General features: G+C 46.6%; 1 protein-coding gene across 10 annotated transcripts in view; it reads right to left on the reverse strand.

Annotated features, from left to right (window-relative positions):
* Positions 1-18,202, reverse strand: part of ttc6 (tetratricopeptide repeat domain 6) — a 630,178-nt gene that overhangs the window by 146,506 nt on the left and 465,470 nt on the right. For all 10 annotated transcript variants that reach the window (XM_070879081.1, XM_070879080.1, XM_070879076.1 and 7 more), the window contains one exon: positions 1,464-1,540. In XM_070879081.1, coding sequence (XP_070735182.1) covers positions 1,464-1,540 — 77 coding nt within the window. The remainder of the gene's footprint in view (positions 1-1,463; positions 1,541-18,202) is intronic.

Genomic DNA, 18,202 nt, shown 5'->3' on the forward strand with positions numbered 1-18,202 from the left:
AAAACCAGTGTTCCATCCGATTCTGTGGGTTTCCCGCCAGAGAGTTAGGTTCAATTAACCCCCATTGATTCTACATAGAGCAAATTTACGATTTGTGGAACTTTTAACAGTATTAGATTAATAACATTTTAAAAGGAACATTGGATGACCAAAATATGTAAATCACTTAGATATAACTGGCTGTTCAAAATAAAGTCAGAGATCAACATTTACTCCCAAGTTTTGCAGTTTTAACTCATGCGCCACTTATATTCGTAATTGGACTGGATGATCTAGTTTGAGTGAGCCAGATACCAGGCAGATCACCTACTCCCAGACTCAGCATTACTAAAGGCACTTTCTCAACTCCATTGCCCCCAGTCGATATTTTTAACAGTCTTGGTTCTGTTGCCATAATCAGTACAACATCTAAAATTTATATTAGCAATATGATGGGAAAATGTATCAGTGAAAATAAGGGGTTGATTCATTAAGAATGCTTATGTAACTCTTGAACTTACAACAAAAATGAATGAAGGAAGCCCATATATTTCCTCTAAAAATGACTTGACATTACAGTCATTGCAATTTTCTTATGCATTTTGAACTGTTTAAAGAAAATCTGTTCATTTCGAATACAAATTATTTGGGGGTGCAAACAATATTAAATCTGGATAATTTCTATTATAATGATTCACATATCCTAAACATTAAAATATATGGATTTATTAATGAGTTACTTCGGACAATTGTATAATTCGGGGGAGAAATTATGGTCGTTTGAGCCTGCCTAACTGGGCGCAAATGACTTTTCATCCGGGTGCAGTGCCTCTCATGATTCCCGCTAAATTTTGCGGGAGTTTAGTGGCGGCAGTAACCCGTAGTGCCCCACTCCGCTATGCCGGCAATGACGTGTCATCACCGTGCGCAGTGACCTGTTTTCGTCCCGGAGCAAAATTTCTGGAGCGCCCCACGAAGTTGTGCCAGGCGATGACAGTGACAGCTTCAGGGGGCGTGCTGCAGGCCACTCGCGGGATGCTAGTTAAAGGGGAAGTGGCATTCTGGGGGGGAAAAAAAAATCGACCGACTTACATGTCGCAGCCCATTGCATCGTTCAACGATCTGGCAGCCAAGCACTCCAGGCAGAGGGCCCCCTCTACGTGACGGCGCTTTCGTCCCAGTGCGTAACGGTATTTTGCGTTCCACTTCCTCTTGGGGGCGGTAACTCCATTATCGCGAGCAGGGCAGGACATCCGCGAGTGGCACAGGAACTTCCACCTCGCTACTGTTACCGCCCCCAAACGGGGCACCACACAATTCCACCCACCGCCCCCGTTCATTTTTTCTGTCAGCTGGGCCCATCAAAATAATTTTGTTTGCATACTAATAATAATATACTAATCACACCTGCTTTTACTAATCTTCCTATAACTAAACACATTTAAGTACATTTTGAGAATATTATCATTGTGTGAAGGCATTACCTTGATTCATTGCAGCAGAATATTGGATGCAGAAGTTGGCAAGTTGAAAGTTTTTCATTTCATACAGATATTGTCCTCTAACAAAAAATGAATAAAATTATGTTATTTAACAGAATTTAATTTTATAAGTGTATGCTCATCTAATGCTTATAGACAAATATTTTCCTGCTCATTATCAGAAAGTCTATACACTACTGTATTTGTTGTCTGATACAAATAATCAATGATATACGCAATACGGAATGATTATAACTACTAACAAAATACACAGTCCCACAAGTAGAATTATTGGGATCAAGTTTCAGACCCCCGCTAGAACGGCGCACATCGGAGAGGCCCGCCTAATTTGTAGAACAAAAATTGCGCCGAATACTTACCCCGCGATTTTCCGATAGCTGTAGGCCCGTTTCCAGCTCGGCGCGGCGCAGCAGGAGCTGCAGGGGGCGGAGCTACAGCCCTGCGCCAAAAACAGTGCCGGCAGTTGCGCGCGTGTGCAGTAGCTCCTAGCCCTCCCAGCGCGTACAGTCTCCGGGCGACGACCCTCTCCCTGGCCAAAGAAATGTCGCCCCTATCCCAGGCTGAGTGGCCTGACACCTCTTACCTCGTCGGCAGCGGGGCCCGCCCACTCTGCATCTCGCTAGGGGCGGGCCCCGCTCAAAGTCCTCTGCGGGGGCCCGGCTTCGTCGGCAGGGCCCGCCTACCCAGCATCTCGCTGGGGGCGGGCCCCGCCCGAAGTCCTCCGTTGCGGCCCGGCTTCGGCGGTGGGGCCTGCCCGCCTGGCATCTCACTGGGTGCGGGCCCCGCCCAAAGTCTTGGGCAGCGGCCGGACCCGCCTGACCGGCATCTTCTGGGGGGGCCCCATCCCAGCACGCTATTGGAGGTCTCCCGGTGCTGCAGTTGGTGACTAGAAATGTATTTTTTTATTTATTGATTTAAAAAAAAAAAAATTTTTAATTTTTGTTTGGTTGATTTATTGATTTAATTATCATTTCTTATTGATGATGGCTCTTTATTTGTAAAAGTGAAGTTTTTAATGTAAACTTCCCTCTCCGCACCCCCCCCTCCCCACCCCCCCCCACCATCTCTCGTTCCCTACGCCTAATTTCTAAAGTGTAGGCAAGGTTTTTCTGAGTGTACAAAAATTTACACTTACTCCATTCTCAGTTGGTTCGGAGTAAGTTTTCGCTGCCTAAACTTGCAAAACAGGCGTAAGTGGCTGGACACGCCTCCTTTTGGAAAAAAAATCTGTTCTAAAATGAAACTATTCTAACTCACTAGAACTGGAGCAAACTAAATGCCGAGAATTGCAATTTCTAGGATGCTCCATTCTAAACTAGTTGCCCCCAAAAAATAGGAGCAACTCAGGCCAAAACTTGAGGCCATTATGTTGAAATTGCCTGAGACACACAGTTCTAAAGCGTAAAATTTCTAATTTCGCATCCTTTGCTTTGAGGTCTGGGCTAGTAGTGCAAAGCACAAACTGTTATTTTGTACAGATTAGCATTCTTTCAAAACTATTCTTATAATGTAGTTACGTAGAAAGTTTGAGCTTCAGAAACTCTAGATGCAGATTGCTAAAAGTGAATAACTCGGTAAATAATGAACCAATTTCAACTTTGGGAATTGAACTGATGAGGCTCAACCTTCAAAGGTAAATCCACCTTTGATCCACCAAATTGTAACAAAATTTCTGTATAATTTTCTAAATGCGCTTTCACAGTTTCTAGCATTAGCACTGCTAATTTACGAGCAATTCATATTCAAATTCAGAGTGAAGTACATTTTATTGTACAGTACTAATGTGATATATCAGTAACTAACTACAGCGTGTATGAAAATCTTAAACCAAATTTAATTATGTTACAAAGCATTTGAAAACTTATGCTACAGCTTTATTGAAGGAAATGCACCAATAGAGTGAATGATGGGAAGAAATAGATCAGAGGCTTATAGATTGAGTTAATGGCCCCGGTTTTCATGCGCTGCAAGGCCCGCCCATTTGCCGCCCAAAGGATTGCCGATGGCCGCCGAGAGACCGAGTGGTACTTTGCCTGAAAGATTCCTCAAAAAGAGATGGCAGTACCGCCCGGCGGCCAAACAATGGCTTACGCCATCAATCTGGGCGGCAGCGGGCGAGAGCTCTCAATCTCGGCGGCAAATGAGCTTGCTGACCAAGTGCCGCCGAGGATGGAGTTGGGCCCATTGAGGGGGGAACTCTGAAAAGTAAAAAACATTACCAAAAAAAAAAACACCGGATCACCTTCAGGGAACCCCATCCAGGTAAGTCACTATAAAAGTTTTTTTTAAAAGATGTTCATTAACCTTTTCTTGCAGGTCTTCATACCTACCGTCGGGGTTAGACCTGCCTCCACGCAGCGGTCCTTCCCCCTGCTGGCGCCGACTCCCGCCAACTCCCGCCCGCACCAAACTGGCATCTCGGCGGGCGGGAGGCCACATACTTGACTTGGCCGCCAGAGGACAGTTCCCGGCGGTACTCCTCTCCCGCCCTCTCCAACCCAAGTGGAAAATGGCGAGGACAGGAAAATGGCAGCAAAACTCAGCAGCAGTGGGCAGTAAGGCTACCAATATCGGGGCCAATGTATCTCTGGACAAATGCATTGGGTTGGATTTTTGGATCTTCGCTCCGTTTTTCGCCTCGGAGCAGCGGCAATGGTGGCGGTGAGGTGTTTTGGCTGGGCGGTCAGCCTCCAGCGCCTTGCAGTGATCCTCGGGTCCGGATTAGCGGTGGCGCAGCAGCACTTCCCAGAAGAGCTGTGCCCGTGTGCACGCCCCTGGTTGCGACACCAGCTCGCGTTTGGACTATTACCCGATCCGCATGCCCCAAAGCGTGCCTCGCACTGACTGCCTGGGAAATCAGGGTAATGCAACCATCCCGCCAGTGGCGAGGTAGGTAATGGACTCCTAAGGTACGTGTGATAGTTTTTTCTTTTAATTTTTTTTTGCGATTTGTATTGTGGTGGTGTGGGCAATGTTTTGGGAATGTTTTTGAGGTTTTTTTTTAAGCTAATTCTCCCCATCCCCAGGCCTCTCTCGGGAGTTTCCCATCCTAGTGCCCAAGAGAGGTGTACAATGCCTCCCTTAGCACTGCGCCGCCTGTTGCAGGGCCCAGCAGACCAAACTTACCTACTGAGACGCAAACTATTCCTGGGTGCTAACCTTTCCGCCCCGCCGCCATTATCGTCTTAAAAACATCAAAGCCGAAAATCCAGCCCATTGTGTTTTATTGTATTTTTTTCAACAGCATCTCCCAAACCCATGAGCACTACCACCTCGAAGGATAAGGGCAGCAGGCGCATGGGAACACCACCACCTGTAAGTTTCCCTCCAAGTCGCACATCATCCTGACTTGCAAACATATTGCCATTCTTTCATCGTCCCTGGGTCAAAATCTTGGGACTCCCTCCCTATCAGCACTGTGAGAGTATCTTCTCCACATGGACTGCAGCGGTTAATCCACAAACATTTTAAAAATCAACTTAATTTAAGCGGTGTGAGGTCCTTTATTTTATAAAACATTGTAGATTAACTCATTGGCGTTACTGTGGAATTGGAAGGCAACAACCCCCAATACTAAGTGAGAAACTATATTTGCCTCGTCCTCTAAAATGTTGCAAATTGCAGCAACTAAATCATCAACATTAGAAATTTTCTCAGGGGGTATACTCCTAGATTGCCCAAGAACAGAAATCTCATGGTTTCAGTGGTGGTTTTGGCACTAAGAAGTTACAAAGCAAAGTCTCAGGTGACAGAGTGCTACGGGACTGGATATTGGCCTGCTAAGACCCCAAAATGATGGGCTGCAAGTGCATCACCCGCCATATTGGAACAAGAGGCGTCCTTTACCTATGCCTGAAGCAGGCATTAGGCCCCTTGCATATGCAAATAAAGGGCCTAATACCCACTTGAGGTCCCCGCGTCAATACAGGTGGCACTCAGAGAAACTAGCCCTACAGAAAGCCTGCAACAAAGAAAGCAAGTAACCGAAATGAACGTGGATCCAATAGGAGCAGGAAGGCTCTTCCTGAACCCATATTAAAGAACTCCCCTGATTGCCGGTGTTCCCTTCTCCCCACTCACGATATCCCCAACGTCTGATCTCTCTCCCCCCAACCACGACCCAAGATCCTGATACCCATTTTCCAAACCCCAATGCTCAAAATCCCCGACTCCCATTCTAGCACCCCTCTACCCCAAAATGCTCAATTCCCATTCTCCCAACACTGGCCCCGAAATCCTCGACTCCCGATCTCCCACACTCGGCCCTGAAAACACTAATTCAAAGTTTCCCAACCACTAGCCCCGAGATGCCCAAACTTCCGATCTCCTTCACCCGATCCCGAGATCCCTGATTTCTATTCTTTCACCCAGGCCTCGAGGTGCCAAAACTTCCAATCTCCTTTCCCAGACTCTGCGATGCCCGATTCCCATTCTCTCAGCTCCTCGGCCCGCGACTCCCATTCTCGAACTCCTTGACCCCAAGCTACCCGACTCCTGATCTCCCTCCCCCGGCACCACGCCTCGATCTCCCACTCACCCGCAGCCCCCACCACTCTCAATCCCTCATTGCAGCAAAGTTTCCAGAAAGTTCAGTTATTACACCCATTTTATAACAATACCTGCAGTAAGGGAATGCAAATGTGCATACTCAGGAAACTTGTGTGTAAAGACCCTTGGTGGGTCAAACACTTTTTTCAACCATGGTGTTAACTTATTTTGAGCACATTCTTTGCCAGGAAATCACATGAAGTGGAACGAAGTATTTATATTCCTTTGCCACATTTGAACTGAACATTTAATTTTGTGCCTCAATGCCTCCTTGAGGAATATTTATGTATTTTCTTTCCATGGTAAATCCAAACTAATTAATGGTGCTTTATCTACAGATAAATTACTTTAATTCTATCTTCTGAATTCAATCCTGAGGCAATAACCAGCATAGAGGACAGTGTCAATGTTCATATTAACACGAAATGTTCAAAGAATGGAGAACCAATAGCACCCACTGAACATGAACTCCTCAAAAAGCACATTCCACATTGTCCTGCCGAGTTGAGGGAAGACATTTTGGGGCAGAAATTGCCCTCCACTAGAAACGGGGCGCACCGACTGTTTTTGTTGTGTTCTGGCCGCCACAATGGATGCGACGCCCTATCCAGCGAAATTCAGCTCTTTGTCTTTTTATTTCGAGCGGGTCAGAAGTCGGTCATAAAGAGGGTGGAAGTAGGGGTGGGACGGAGTGACTGTCACTAGCGGGACGGAAGTGAGGGCAGGACGGAGAAGCCGCCGCTGTCAGTCATCAGTGCCGGGCTGGTGACATCTTCGCGCTGGCGCGTCACCACGTCTCTCCCCTTCAGTTAAAGGGGAGAACCACTGCAAACTCTGCGTTCATTTTAGTTAGGTCCACTGGGCCACCAGGGAGGGTTTCGGCCGGGCCAGCGGCCTGGCACCCAAGAGGGGGTGCCAGGCTGCCTGTTGGCGGCCCGGCCGAACCCGGGGACATAACTGTTGGGCCAACCTGGCAGTCGGCCGACAAAAAAGAAAATGCTGTTGCCAGCAGTGCCACCTCCCCTTTAAGGGCAGCCGCGCCGCCGATCAACAAGGAACACCGACACAAAAAGCTGTTGGGCACCGAACGGCGGTCGCAAGACTTTTGGAGGTGAATTATGCTTCAGGGGCGGGACATCGATGGTGAGCGATCTGATGACGCACTTAGGAGGCTTTTGCAGCAGCGGGGCAGAAGTGGGGGAGCGGGGCAGATATGGTCACCACCAGAAAAACGCTCGAGGGCAATTGTGCAAACGACGGACATTCCACAAAAAATCGGCGGCCATTCCGCAATGAGCCCTGGCCACTGCTTTCCGGCCGCAAGAGGCCTTAACGAAAGGGGCAATTTCGGCACCAATAGGGCTCAATTTACCCCAATTATCAGCACAGTTTTTTTGGCGTGCACCGTTTTTTTGGGAGTAAATTAAAATCTCCAAGTTTCCGCGCCAGCGTAATTCACTAAGGTACAATTTTTTTATTTCATTGGGCGCGTAACCTGCCACTCGTGCCAATTCTGGCCATTTACACAAATTTGGCAAACTACGATTTTTGTGAAGACTGCATATGTGACCGCTCTGGGCTGTTAACAAAATCAATGCAGGTAAGAGAATCAGTGCAGAAGATCCAGTTCCACGGCCGGGACAGCAGCAGCAGAGAGGGGGAGAGAGAGTGGGGGAGGGGGTCATTCGGTCAGGGCTAGGAACGGCACCGGCTCCAGGGAAGGGAGGCCTTTCGGCCTGGGCTAGAGGCGACACCGGGCACCAGCGGGGAAGGAGGCCTTTCGGCCTGGGCTTGGAGCAGCACCAGCCGGGTGGGGGGGAGGGGGCCTTTCCAATTCAGGTTACAGGATAAACTCTTGGCACAAAGACTCTTTAATATTTTCATGTTGGTAAGCTGCTGCCTTAAATAACTGCAATGTGTAAGGTGCTTGTGCAGGTTGCAGTGAGCTGGCCAGAATGTCTTGTATGTTTCACTTTCCAGCCTCAGCCCGCAGTATGTCCCGCGTTATCCTGGCAACCCGATCTTTTTGGCGCACATCTTAGGCTGCACCCATAGAACTTAAGGACAATGTGCGCCACATTCACAAGTAAAAACGGGGAAACTTTCAACTTTTTTTCTGGCGTAGTCGGGCCCCCAAAAAATGGGCGTAACTCTTCAAATACGTTTAAAAAAAAAAGCATTGGAGAAAATTGAGCCCAGAGTAATTAGCCAGAGCGGCTGGTGAGGCAGAACGTCTTTAATACCGGTGGCTGATGGTGACATGGACTCTGTGCCTTACAGCCAGACTGTCGGAATGGCAGGTGACGCCCACAACTTTTTGAAGCATTTGGGAGAAGGATATTACCAGCCTGAGAGCATGTCCCAAGGTGCTTCACACTGAATTTCTTTTGAAATGTTGTCACATTGTTTTGTAGGCAAATGCAGAAGTGCACAACAAAGTGACAGAAATAGTAATGAGATGAAGGACCAGTTTATTTCTTTTGAAGAAATATTTTACATCCATCTGAACAGGCCTTGGGTTAAGGTCTCATTCAAAGGAAAGGACCTCCAACAATGCAGAACTCCCTCATTAGTGCATTGAAGTACTCACTTCCTAGATTAGTGTTTGACCCGACAACCTTCTGACTCAGAAGCATGAGCGCGACCACTGAACTAATTTGACACTTGGCTAATGCAGTTTCATTGGGGTCAAGTTTCGGCCGCCCGCTAGAACGGCGCTCATCGGAGAGGCCCGCTTAATTTATAGAACAAATAGATAGGCGTTTCTGCGGCCACAACCAAGACTCCAGGATGGTATGTTGCCTCCATGGTGCAAGGGTCAAGGATGTCTTGGAACGGGTGCAGGACATTCTGAAAAGTGAGGGTGAACAGCCAGTTGTCGTGATGCATATAGGTACCAACGATATAGGTATAAAATGGGATGAGGTCTTAGGAGACGAATTTAGGGAGCTAGGAGTTAAATTAAAAAGTAGGACCTCAAAAGTAGTAATCTCAGGATTGCTACCAGTGCCACGTGCTAGTCAGTGTAGGAATTGCAGGATAGCTCAGATGAATACATGGCTTGAGAAATGGTGCAGGGAGGGATTCAAATTCCTGGGACATTGGAACCGGTTCTGGGGGAGGTGGGACCAGTACAAACCGGACGGTCTGCACCTTGGCAGGATCGGAACCAAACTCCTTGGGGGAGTGTTTGGTAGTGCTGTTGGGGAGGAGTTAAACTAATATGGCAGGGGGATGGGAACCTATGCAGGGAGACAGAGGGAAATAGAAGGGGGCAGAAGCAAAAGATAGATAGGAGAATAGTAAAAGTGGAGGGCAGAAAAACGAAGGCAAAAAGCAAAAAAGGCCACATTACAGCAAGATTCAAAAGGGGCAAAGTGTGTTAAAACGACAAGCCTGAAGCTCTGTGCCTCAATGCGAGGAGTATTCTGAATAAGGTGGATGAATTAACTGCGCGGATAGCAGTTAACGGATACGATGTGATTGGCATCACGGAGACATGGCTCCAGGGTGACCAAGGCTGGGAACTCAACATCCAAGGGTATTCAGCATTTAGGAAGGATAGACAGAAAGGAAAAGGAGACGGGGTGGCGTTGCTGGTTAAAGAGGAAATCAATGCAATTGTAAGGAAGGACATTAGCCTGGATGATGTGGAATCAGTATGGGTGGAGCTGCAGAATTCCAAAGGGCAGAAAATGCTAGTGGGAGTTGTGTATAGACCACCAAATAGTAATAGTGAGGTTGGGGACAGCATCAAACAAGAAATAAGGGATGTGTGCAATAAAGGTACAGCAGTAATCATGGGCGACTTTAATCTACATATAGATTGGGCTAACCTAACTAATAACAATGCGGTGGACGCGGATTTCCTGGAGTGCATTAGAGATGGTTTTCTGGACCAATATGTCGAGGATCCAACTAGGGAGCTGGCCATCCGAGACTGGGTGATGTGTAATGAGAAGGGATTAGTTAGCAATCTTGTTGTGCGAAGCCCTTTGGGGAAAAGTGACCATTATATGGTAGAGTTCCTTATTAAGATGGAGAGTGACAAAGTTAATTCGGAAACTAGGGTCCTGAACTTAAGGAAAGGTAACTTCGACGGTATGAGGTGTGAATTGGCTAGAACAGACTGGCAAAGGATACTTAAAGGGTTGATGGTGGATAAGCAATGGCAAACATTTACAGATCACATAGATGAACTTCAGCAATTGTACATCCCTGTCTGGAGTAAAAATAAAACTGGGAAGGTGGCTCAACCATGGCTAACAAGAGAAATTAAGGATAGTGTTAAAATCAAGGAAGAGGCATATAAATTGACTAGAAAAAGCAACAAACAAACCTGAGGACTGGGAGAAATTTAGAATTCAACGAGGAGGACTAAGGGTTTATTAAGAAGGGGAAAATAGAGTACGAAAGGAAGCTTGCAGGGAACATAAGAGCTGACTGCAAAAGCTTCTATAAGTATAGGAAGAGAAAAAGATTAGTAAAGACAAACATAGGTCCCTTGCAGTCGGATTCAGGTGAATTTATAAAGAAATGGCAGACCAATTGAACCAATACTTCGGTTCTGTCTTCACAAAGGAAGATACAAATAACCTTCCGAATGTACTAGGGGACAGTGGGTCTAGTAAGAATGAGGAACTGAAAGATATCCTTATTAGGCGGGAAATTGTGTTCGGGAAATTGATGGGATAAATCCTCAGGTCCTGATAGTCTACATCCCAGAGTACTTAAGGAAGTGGTCCTAGAAATAGTAGATGCATTGGTGATCATTTTCCAACAGTCTATCAACTCTGGATCAGTTCCTATGGACTGGAGGGTAGCTAATGTAACGCCACTTTTTAAAAAAGGAGGGAGAGAGAAAGTGGGTAATTATAGACCGGTTAGCCTGACATCAGTGGTGGGGAAAATGTTGGAATCAATCATTAATGATGAAATAGCAGCCCATTTGGAAAGCAGTGATAGGATCAGACCGAGTCAGCATGGATTTATGAAAGGGAAATCATGCTTGACGAATCTTCTGGAATTTTTTGAGGATGTAACTAGTAGAGTGAACAAGGGAGAACCAGTGGATGTGGCGTATTTGGACTTTCAAAAGGCTTTTGACAAGGTCCCGCACAAGAGATTGATGTACAAAATCAAAGCGCATGGTATTTGGGGTAATGTACCGACGTGGATAGAGAACTGGTTGGCAGACAGGAAACAGAGAGTCTGGATAAACGGGTCCTTTTCAGAATGGCAGGCAGTTACTAGTGGGGTGCCGCAGGGCTCAGTGCTGGGACCCCAGCTCTTTACAATATACATTAACGATTTGGATGAAGGGATAGAGTGTAATATCTCCAAGTTTGCGGATGACACTAAACTGGGTGGCGATGTGAGCTGTGAGGAGGACGCTAAGAAGCTGCAGGGTGACTTGGACCGATTAGGTGAGTGGGCAAATACATGGTAGATGCAGTATAATGTGGATAAATGTGAGATTATCCATTTTGGGGGCAAAAACATGAAGGCAGAATATTATCTGATTGGCGGCAGACTAGAAAAAGGGGAGGTGCAACGAGACCTGGGTGTCATGGTTCATCAGTCACTGAAAGTGGGCATACAGGTACCGCAGGCGGTAAAGAAGGCAAATGGTATGTTGGCCTTCATAGCTAGGGGTTTTGAATATAGGAGCAGGGAGGTCTTACCGCAGTTGTACAGGGCCTTAGTGAGGCCTCACCTGGAATATTGTGTTCAGTTTTGGTCTCCTAGTCTGAGGAAGGACATTCTTGCTATTGAGGGAGTGCAGCGAAGGTTCACCAGACTGATTCCAGGGATGGCTGGGCTGTCATATGAGGAAAGACTGGATCAACTGGGCCTTTATTCACTGGCGTTTAGAAGGATTAGAGGGGATCTCATAGAATCATGTAAGATTCTGATGGGACTGGACAGGTTAGATGCGGGAAGAATGTTCTCAATATTGGGGAAGTCCAGAACTAGGGGACATAGTCTTAGGATAAGGAAGAAGACATTTAGGACTGAGATGAGGAGAAACTTCTTCACTCAGAGAGTTGTTGACCTGTGGAATTCCCTGCCTCAGAGAGTTGTTGATGCCAGTTTATTGGATATATTCAAGAGGGAGTTAGATATGGCCCTTACGGTTAAGGGGATCAAGGGGTATGGAGAGAAAGCAGGAAAGGGGTACTAAAGGAATGATCAGCCATGATCTTATTGAATGGTGATGCAGGCTCGAAGGGCCGAATGGCCTACTCCTGCACCTATTTTCTATGTTTCTATCTTCTTCTCTTCCCCACCCCTTCTTCTTCTCTTCCCCCCCATCTTCTTCTCTTTCCCCCCCCCCCCCCACCTTCTCCCTCGTGCTGCAGTAGGTGAGTAGAAATATTTTTTTATTTATTGAGTGATTTTTAATTTTTTTTTTAAATTTATTTGGATTGATTTATTGGTTTATTTATTGATTTATTTATCATTTATTATTGATGATGGCTCTTTATTTGTAAAAGTGAAGTGTTTAATGTTTGTAAACCCCCCCCCCCCCACCCCGTTCCCTACTAGATTTGTAACCTGCGCCTGATTTTCTAAGTAGGCAAGGTTTTTCTGAGCATACAAAAATCTACACTTACTCCATTCTAAGTTAGTTTGGAGCAAGTTTTTGCTGCCTAAACTTGCAAAACAGGCGTAAGTGGCCATACATGCCTCCTTTTGAAAAAAAAATCTGTTCTAAAATGAAACTGTTCTAACTTACTAGAACTGGAGCAAACTAAAGGCCGAGAATTGCAATTTCTAAGATACTTCATTCTAAACTAGTTGCTCCAAAAAAATAGGTGCAACTCAGGCCGAAACTTGACCCCATAATCTCTGGCCTGTACACTGCCAAAAGGAAGAGTACTGCTGCTCAGTAATAAACAGTGACTTTCAAATACTATGGATTCAATATGAACAGATATTGTACAGAACTGGGATTAGTGGACTATATTCCAGAACGACTTCAGGAAATGGTTCTGTGATATTAATGCACAATGTAATAGCAAAATGACAAGTAAATAATCAATTTAAATCTTGCAAGTTTTCTGCTCACAACTGAGTGACAAGAAAAGCCACGCTTATGTTTCAGTTCTATGCACCAGGTTGTAAGCCTAAAAATAGCAGCTTATGATATGGATTTTGTCAGACTGGAGAAAAGGAAAAGAAAACTGGTACTGGATACACTTGTAATTAAATTTGTTTCATTCATGACTATAACGTATCACATAGAAATTGCTGTTTACATGAATAATGAAGATAACACAGCTTGTCCTTTTAGGCTAAGATAAATATTAGATATGATTCAACCTATAACTTATTTGTTTACAAGTTTTCAGTGGCAGCTATTCTAGTGTGCCCCTTGTTGATAACAATCAAACGTTGAAGGTTTATTTGTCTCTTTGACTTCATATCAGGCTTTTTAAAAAATTCTTGTAGAAAATAGGGGAGCAGTTCAAATTATTGTTTAAAAAGTCTATACTTTGTTTTATTTGGAATGAGTTGCTTAGTAAATTGTATGTACTATAAAGGTGCTGGAGCTGATTCCATAAATAATTTTAAAAGGGAGCTGGGCAGGTACTTGAGGATGAGGAATTTGCAGGGATATGGAGAGAAAGCACAAGTGCTCTTCTAAAGAGGCACAATGGGCCAAATGGTCTCCTTCTGTGTATATATATGTATACTATAGATATACTCTCTGTGTAGTCACTGTATAGTTACATAAGATGGAGACTTGGTACCTCCGGTAAACATCAACAAGGTTCACACTGTATACACTATGCTGGCACCACCAGAGGGTGCAACTGGTGGAGGCCCAGGGGTCACCTGTACACCACAGATACCCAGGTATAAAAGGGAGTCCACTATGTGGTATCCTCACTCTGGAGTTATATTAAATGGACTAAGGTCACTACAGTTCAAGTACAATACTTTGCCTCATGGAGTCATTATCAGAGCATCTAAAGACATAACAACTGGTGATGAGATTACGGACTTTCGTGCAAATATGGCTAACCTTGGTACGTTGCAACAGTTCACCGATGGGGATGATTGGGATGCCTTTGTGGGGAGGCTCGACCATTTCGTCACAGCCAACGACCTGGCAGGCGATGATCTGGCCACGTTGACTGATCACAGCCAGACACCGGTTTTACACCCACCAATGGCCTGAAGGCCAGGAAATCGCGAAATATGCTGCAGACCTCAAGAGGCTGGCAGCACCATGAGATTTCGGCGGACACTTCACCGAAGCGATGCGGGATATCTTGGTCATCAGAATCGGCCACGAGGACCTTCTTCACAGGCTACTATCTGCGGATACCACAGTCACACTGCAGAAGGCCATCACCATGAGCCAAGCATTCATGACCTCGACCTGCGGCTCTAGGCGGGTGACTCCTCCTCAGGACTCAAACCTGGCAAGTACGGTACACATACTGGTGCCTTTTAGAGGCAGGACTGTAGAACATGAATCTCCTCAGAGGAGACAGAACAGGCCTCCGAGTCCCTTAACTCTGAGTCCGCTGAGGGGGGCTAATTGGTTAGCACCATGCTGGCATTGCGGCGGAAATCAGCGGGCTCACCAGTTTTAAGGACTACGTGTGCAAAGGATGCAGCACAAAGGGCCGCCTCCAGCGAATGTGTAAAAGAAATAGGACTCACCGTGTTGATGAAGAGTCTGCAGAGGGCCATGAATCCAGCGCAGATTATGAAGAGGTGGTCAGAGAGGCAGCTCAGCCCCACGATGAGGTGTACGGAATGTTTACCTGAACCACAGATTGTTCCCCGTTGAGAATGGAAGTCGGGATAAAGGCGCTCCAGTCTTCATGGAGGTGGACACGGGGGCGAGCCAATCAGTAATGGCTTTTCAGAGTGACAGGCAGTGACTAGTGGAGTGCCGCAGGGCTCAGTGCTGGGACCCCAGCTCTTTACAATATACATCAATGATTTAGATGAAGGAATTGAGTGTAATATCTCCAAGTTTGCAGATGACACTAAACTGGGTGGCGGTGTGAGCTGTGAGGGAGACGCTAAGAGGCTGCAGGGTGATTTGGACAGGTTAGGTGAGTGGGCAAATGCATGGCAGATGCAGTATAATGTGGATAAATGTGAGGTTATCCACTTTGGGGGCAAAAATGCGATGACAGAATATTATCTGAATGGCGGCAGATTAGGAAAAGGGGAGGTGCAATGAGACCTGGGTGTCATGGTACATCAGTCATTGAAAGTTGGCATACAGGTACAGCAGGCGGTGAAGAAGGCAAATGGTATGTTGGCCTTCATAGCTAGGGGATTTGCGTATAGGAGCAGGGAGGTCTTACTGCAGTTGTACAGGGCCTTGGTGAGGCCTCACCTGGAATAGTGTGTTCAGTCTTGGTCTCCTAATCTGAGGAAGGACGTTCTTGCTATTGAGGGAGTGCAGCGAAGGTTCACCAGACTGATTCCCGGGATAGCAGGACTGACATATCAGGAGAAACTGGATCGACTGGGCCTCAATTCATTGGAGTTTAGAAGGATGAGAGAGGATCTCATAGAAATATACAAGATTCTGACGGGACGGGACAGGTTAGATACAGGTAGAATGTTCCCGATGTTGGGGAAGTCCAGAACCAGGTGACACAATCTTAGGATAAGGGGTAGGCCATTTAGGACTGAGATGAGAAGAAACTTCTTCACTCAGAGAGTTGTTAACCTGTGGATCCCTGCCGCAGAGTCTCGTTGATGCCAGTTCATTGGATATATTTAAGAGGGAGTTAGACATGGCCCTGACGGCTAAGGGGATCAAGGGATATGGAGAGAAAGCAGGAAAGGGATACTGAGGGAATGATAAGCCATGATCTTATTGAATGGTGGTGCAGGCTCGAAGGGCTGACTGGCCTATTCCTGCACATATTTTCTATGTTTCTATGAATCAAGAAGCCTTTGAGAGGCTATGGGACAATCAAACTGAACGACCCAAGTTGGTCCCGGTTGAAGCAAAGCTGCTCACCGAACCAATGAACTTATCCCAGTCATTGGTAGTGCGAATGTTAAGGTACTCCATGATGGCACGGTGCACAAGTTACCACTGTAGATTGTTGCAGGTGATGGACCAACGCTACTCGGAAGAAGGTGGATGGAGAAGATCCATTGGAGCTGGGAATATTTCATCCCTCCAGCGATCGACGGCCCCCATGCTCAGAGGCAAAGCAAGCCCCCACCTGAGGTTGGATTCAGCACCAGAGAGCAGACCAGCACAGCACCCGAGGCACAGACCGCTCAGCACGACGCAGCTGGATCATCTCCGCGCAGATGATCCGAACGCACCTTCCAGGCTCTAGGGGCAGGACTCCGGAGGAAGAAAATCGCATCCAAAGGTGACTTCCCAGCTTCGGTAGCTGAACCCGGGGAGAAGAGGATCACAGCATCTGACATCGTGGATGGAAGAAAGAAGGTGCCCAAACCACGAGGTGAAGTGCTGAAGGAAAAGATGGCGGCAGCCAGACTACGAGGTGCAGCGCTGATGGAGCAACAAGTGGTACCAAGCAAAGAAGAGGATTGGGGTAAAGATAGCAAGGCTCTCTTAAAGGAGGCCAGCAACCCACCACACTTAAAGGGACAGTCCCACATTCTCACTCAATGTAATAACAACTGTGAGCTAAATGTAAAGCTTGTAATTGATGATCAGAATTTTATACATGTAATAAGCAAAGAAAAGTTAACAGGGAGCAAGCCAAGCTAAAGCACAGCCAAGGTGCAAGGGCTATTGGCACTTAAGTCTGGGGAGAGCTAAGCCAGAGCACATAGTGTAAAGGTATTGGCACAAAAGACTTGGGAGAGTGATATATATGTATACTATAGATATACTCTCTGTGTAGTCACTGTATAGTTGCATAAGATGGAGACTTGTTTACCGGAGGTACCATCAACAAGGTTCACACTGTATGCTGGCACCACCAGAGGGTGCAACTGGTGGAGGCCCAGGGGTCACCTGTACACCACAGGTACCCAGGTATAAAAGGGAGTCCACCATGTGGTATCCTCATTCTGGAGTTATATTAAATGGACTAAGGTCATTACAGTTCAAGTACAATATTTTGCCTCGTGGAGTCATTATCAGAGCATCTAAAGACATAACACTGTGCTGCAAGTTTGTATGATTCTATGGGGACGAAATTCAGTCGTGCCTCATTTGGGACGGTAATTTTTCACTTTGAAAAAATTTAGCACCCAGCGAATTGCCTTGCCAAATTGTGGGAAATTAGCCTTTTCGCCTCAAGACCTCAAGAGTGAAGGTGGCGGAGCGGCGGGTGGGGTGGGGATGGTAATTGAAGCGCTAATGACTTCAGCTGGGGACTGCAGGGGTGCTATTCATAGCCACTTAGGAGCAGTCCCGTGCAATAAATTTTTAAGCCGGTTCACGGACTCCCAGGCCGCCTGCAATTTCTGCGGTCTGGAAGAGTCCGTGTTCCATGTTTTTATTGAATGCACAAGGTTGCAGCCCCTGTTCCACTATTTGAAGGGGCTGCTCCTGAAATTCTGGCTGCACTTCAGTCCCACTCTCCTGATCTTTGGGCACCCTGTGCGGAGGGGAGCGGGTAGGTCCGAAGGCCTCCTCGTAGGACTGCTCCTGGGCACGGCCAAGGGTGCCATCAGCCGGTCCAGGCAGCGGGCGGTCGAGGGGGTCGTTCAACCTGACTGCCTGCCTCTCTTCCGCTCTTACATCCGGTCCAGGGTGTCCTTGGAGATGGAGCACGCGGTGTCCACCGGTACGCTCGCGGCCTTCCGTGAGAGGTGGGCACCGGAGGGACTGGAGTGCATCATCACGCCCGGCAACCAAATTTTAATTTGATTTTACGTTTTAAAGTTTAATTTGTTTTAATTGCCGGTGCTTTTAGTGTCCCCCTCCCCTTTTATAGGGGGCACTGGGAAAATTTGATTTTAGCGCCCCAAAAAAAAAAAAAAAAAAATAATTTAAAAAAAAAAGGGGCCTTGAAAATGTCTGCTGTGTCACCCAGGTCGGGTGGCATGGTCTTAATGTTTTATGTTTTGCAGGTAAACTCAAAAGAGTTTCATAGCCACTTAGGAGCAGTCCCGTGCAATAAATTTTTAAGCCGGTTCACGGACTCCCAGGCCGCCTGCAATTTCTGCGGTCTGGAAGAGTCCGTGTTCCATGT

This window comes from Pristiophorus japonicus, chromosome 4 (assembly GCF_044704955.1).
Source record: "Pristiophorus japonicus isolate sPriJap1 chromosome 4, sPriJap1.hap1, whole genome shotgun sequence".
NCBI lineage: Eukaryota > Metazoa > Chordata > Chondrichthyes > Pristiophoridae > Pristiophorus > Pristiophorus japonicus.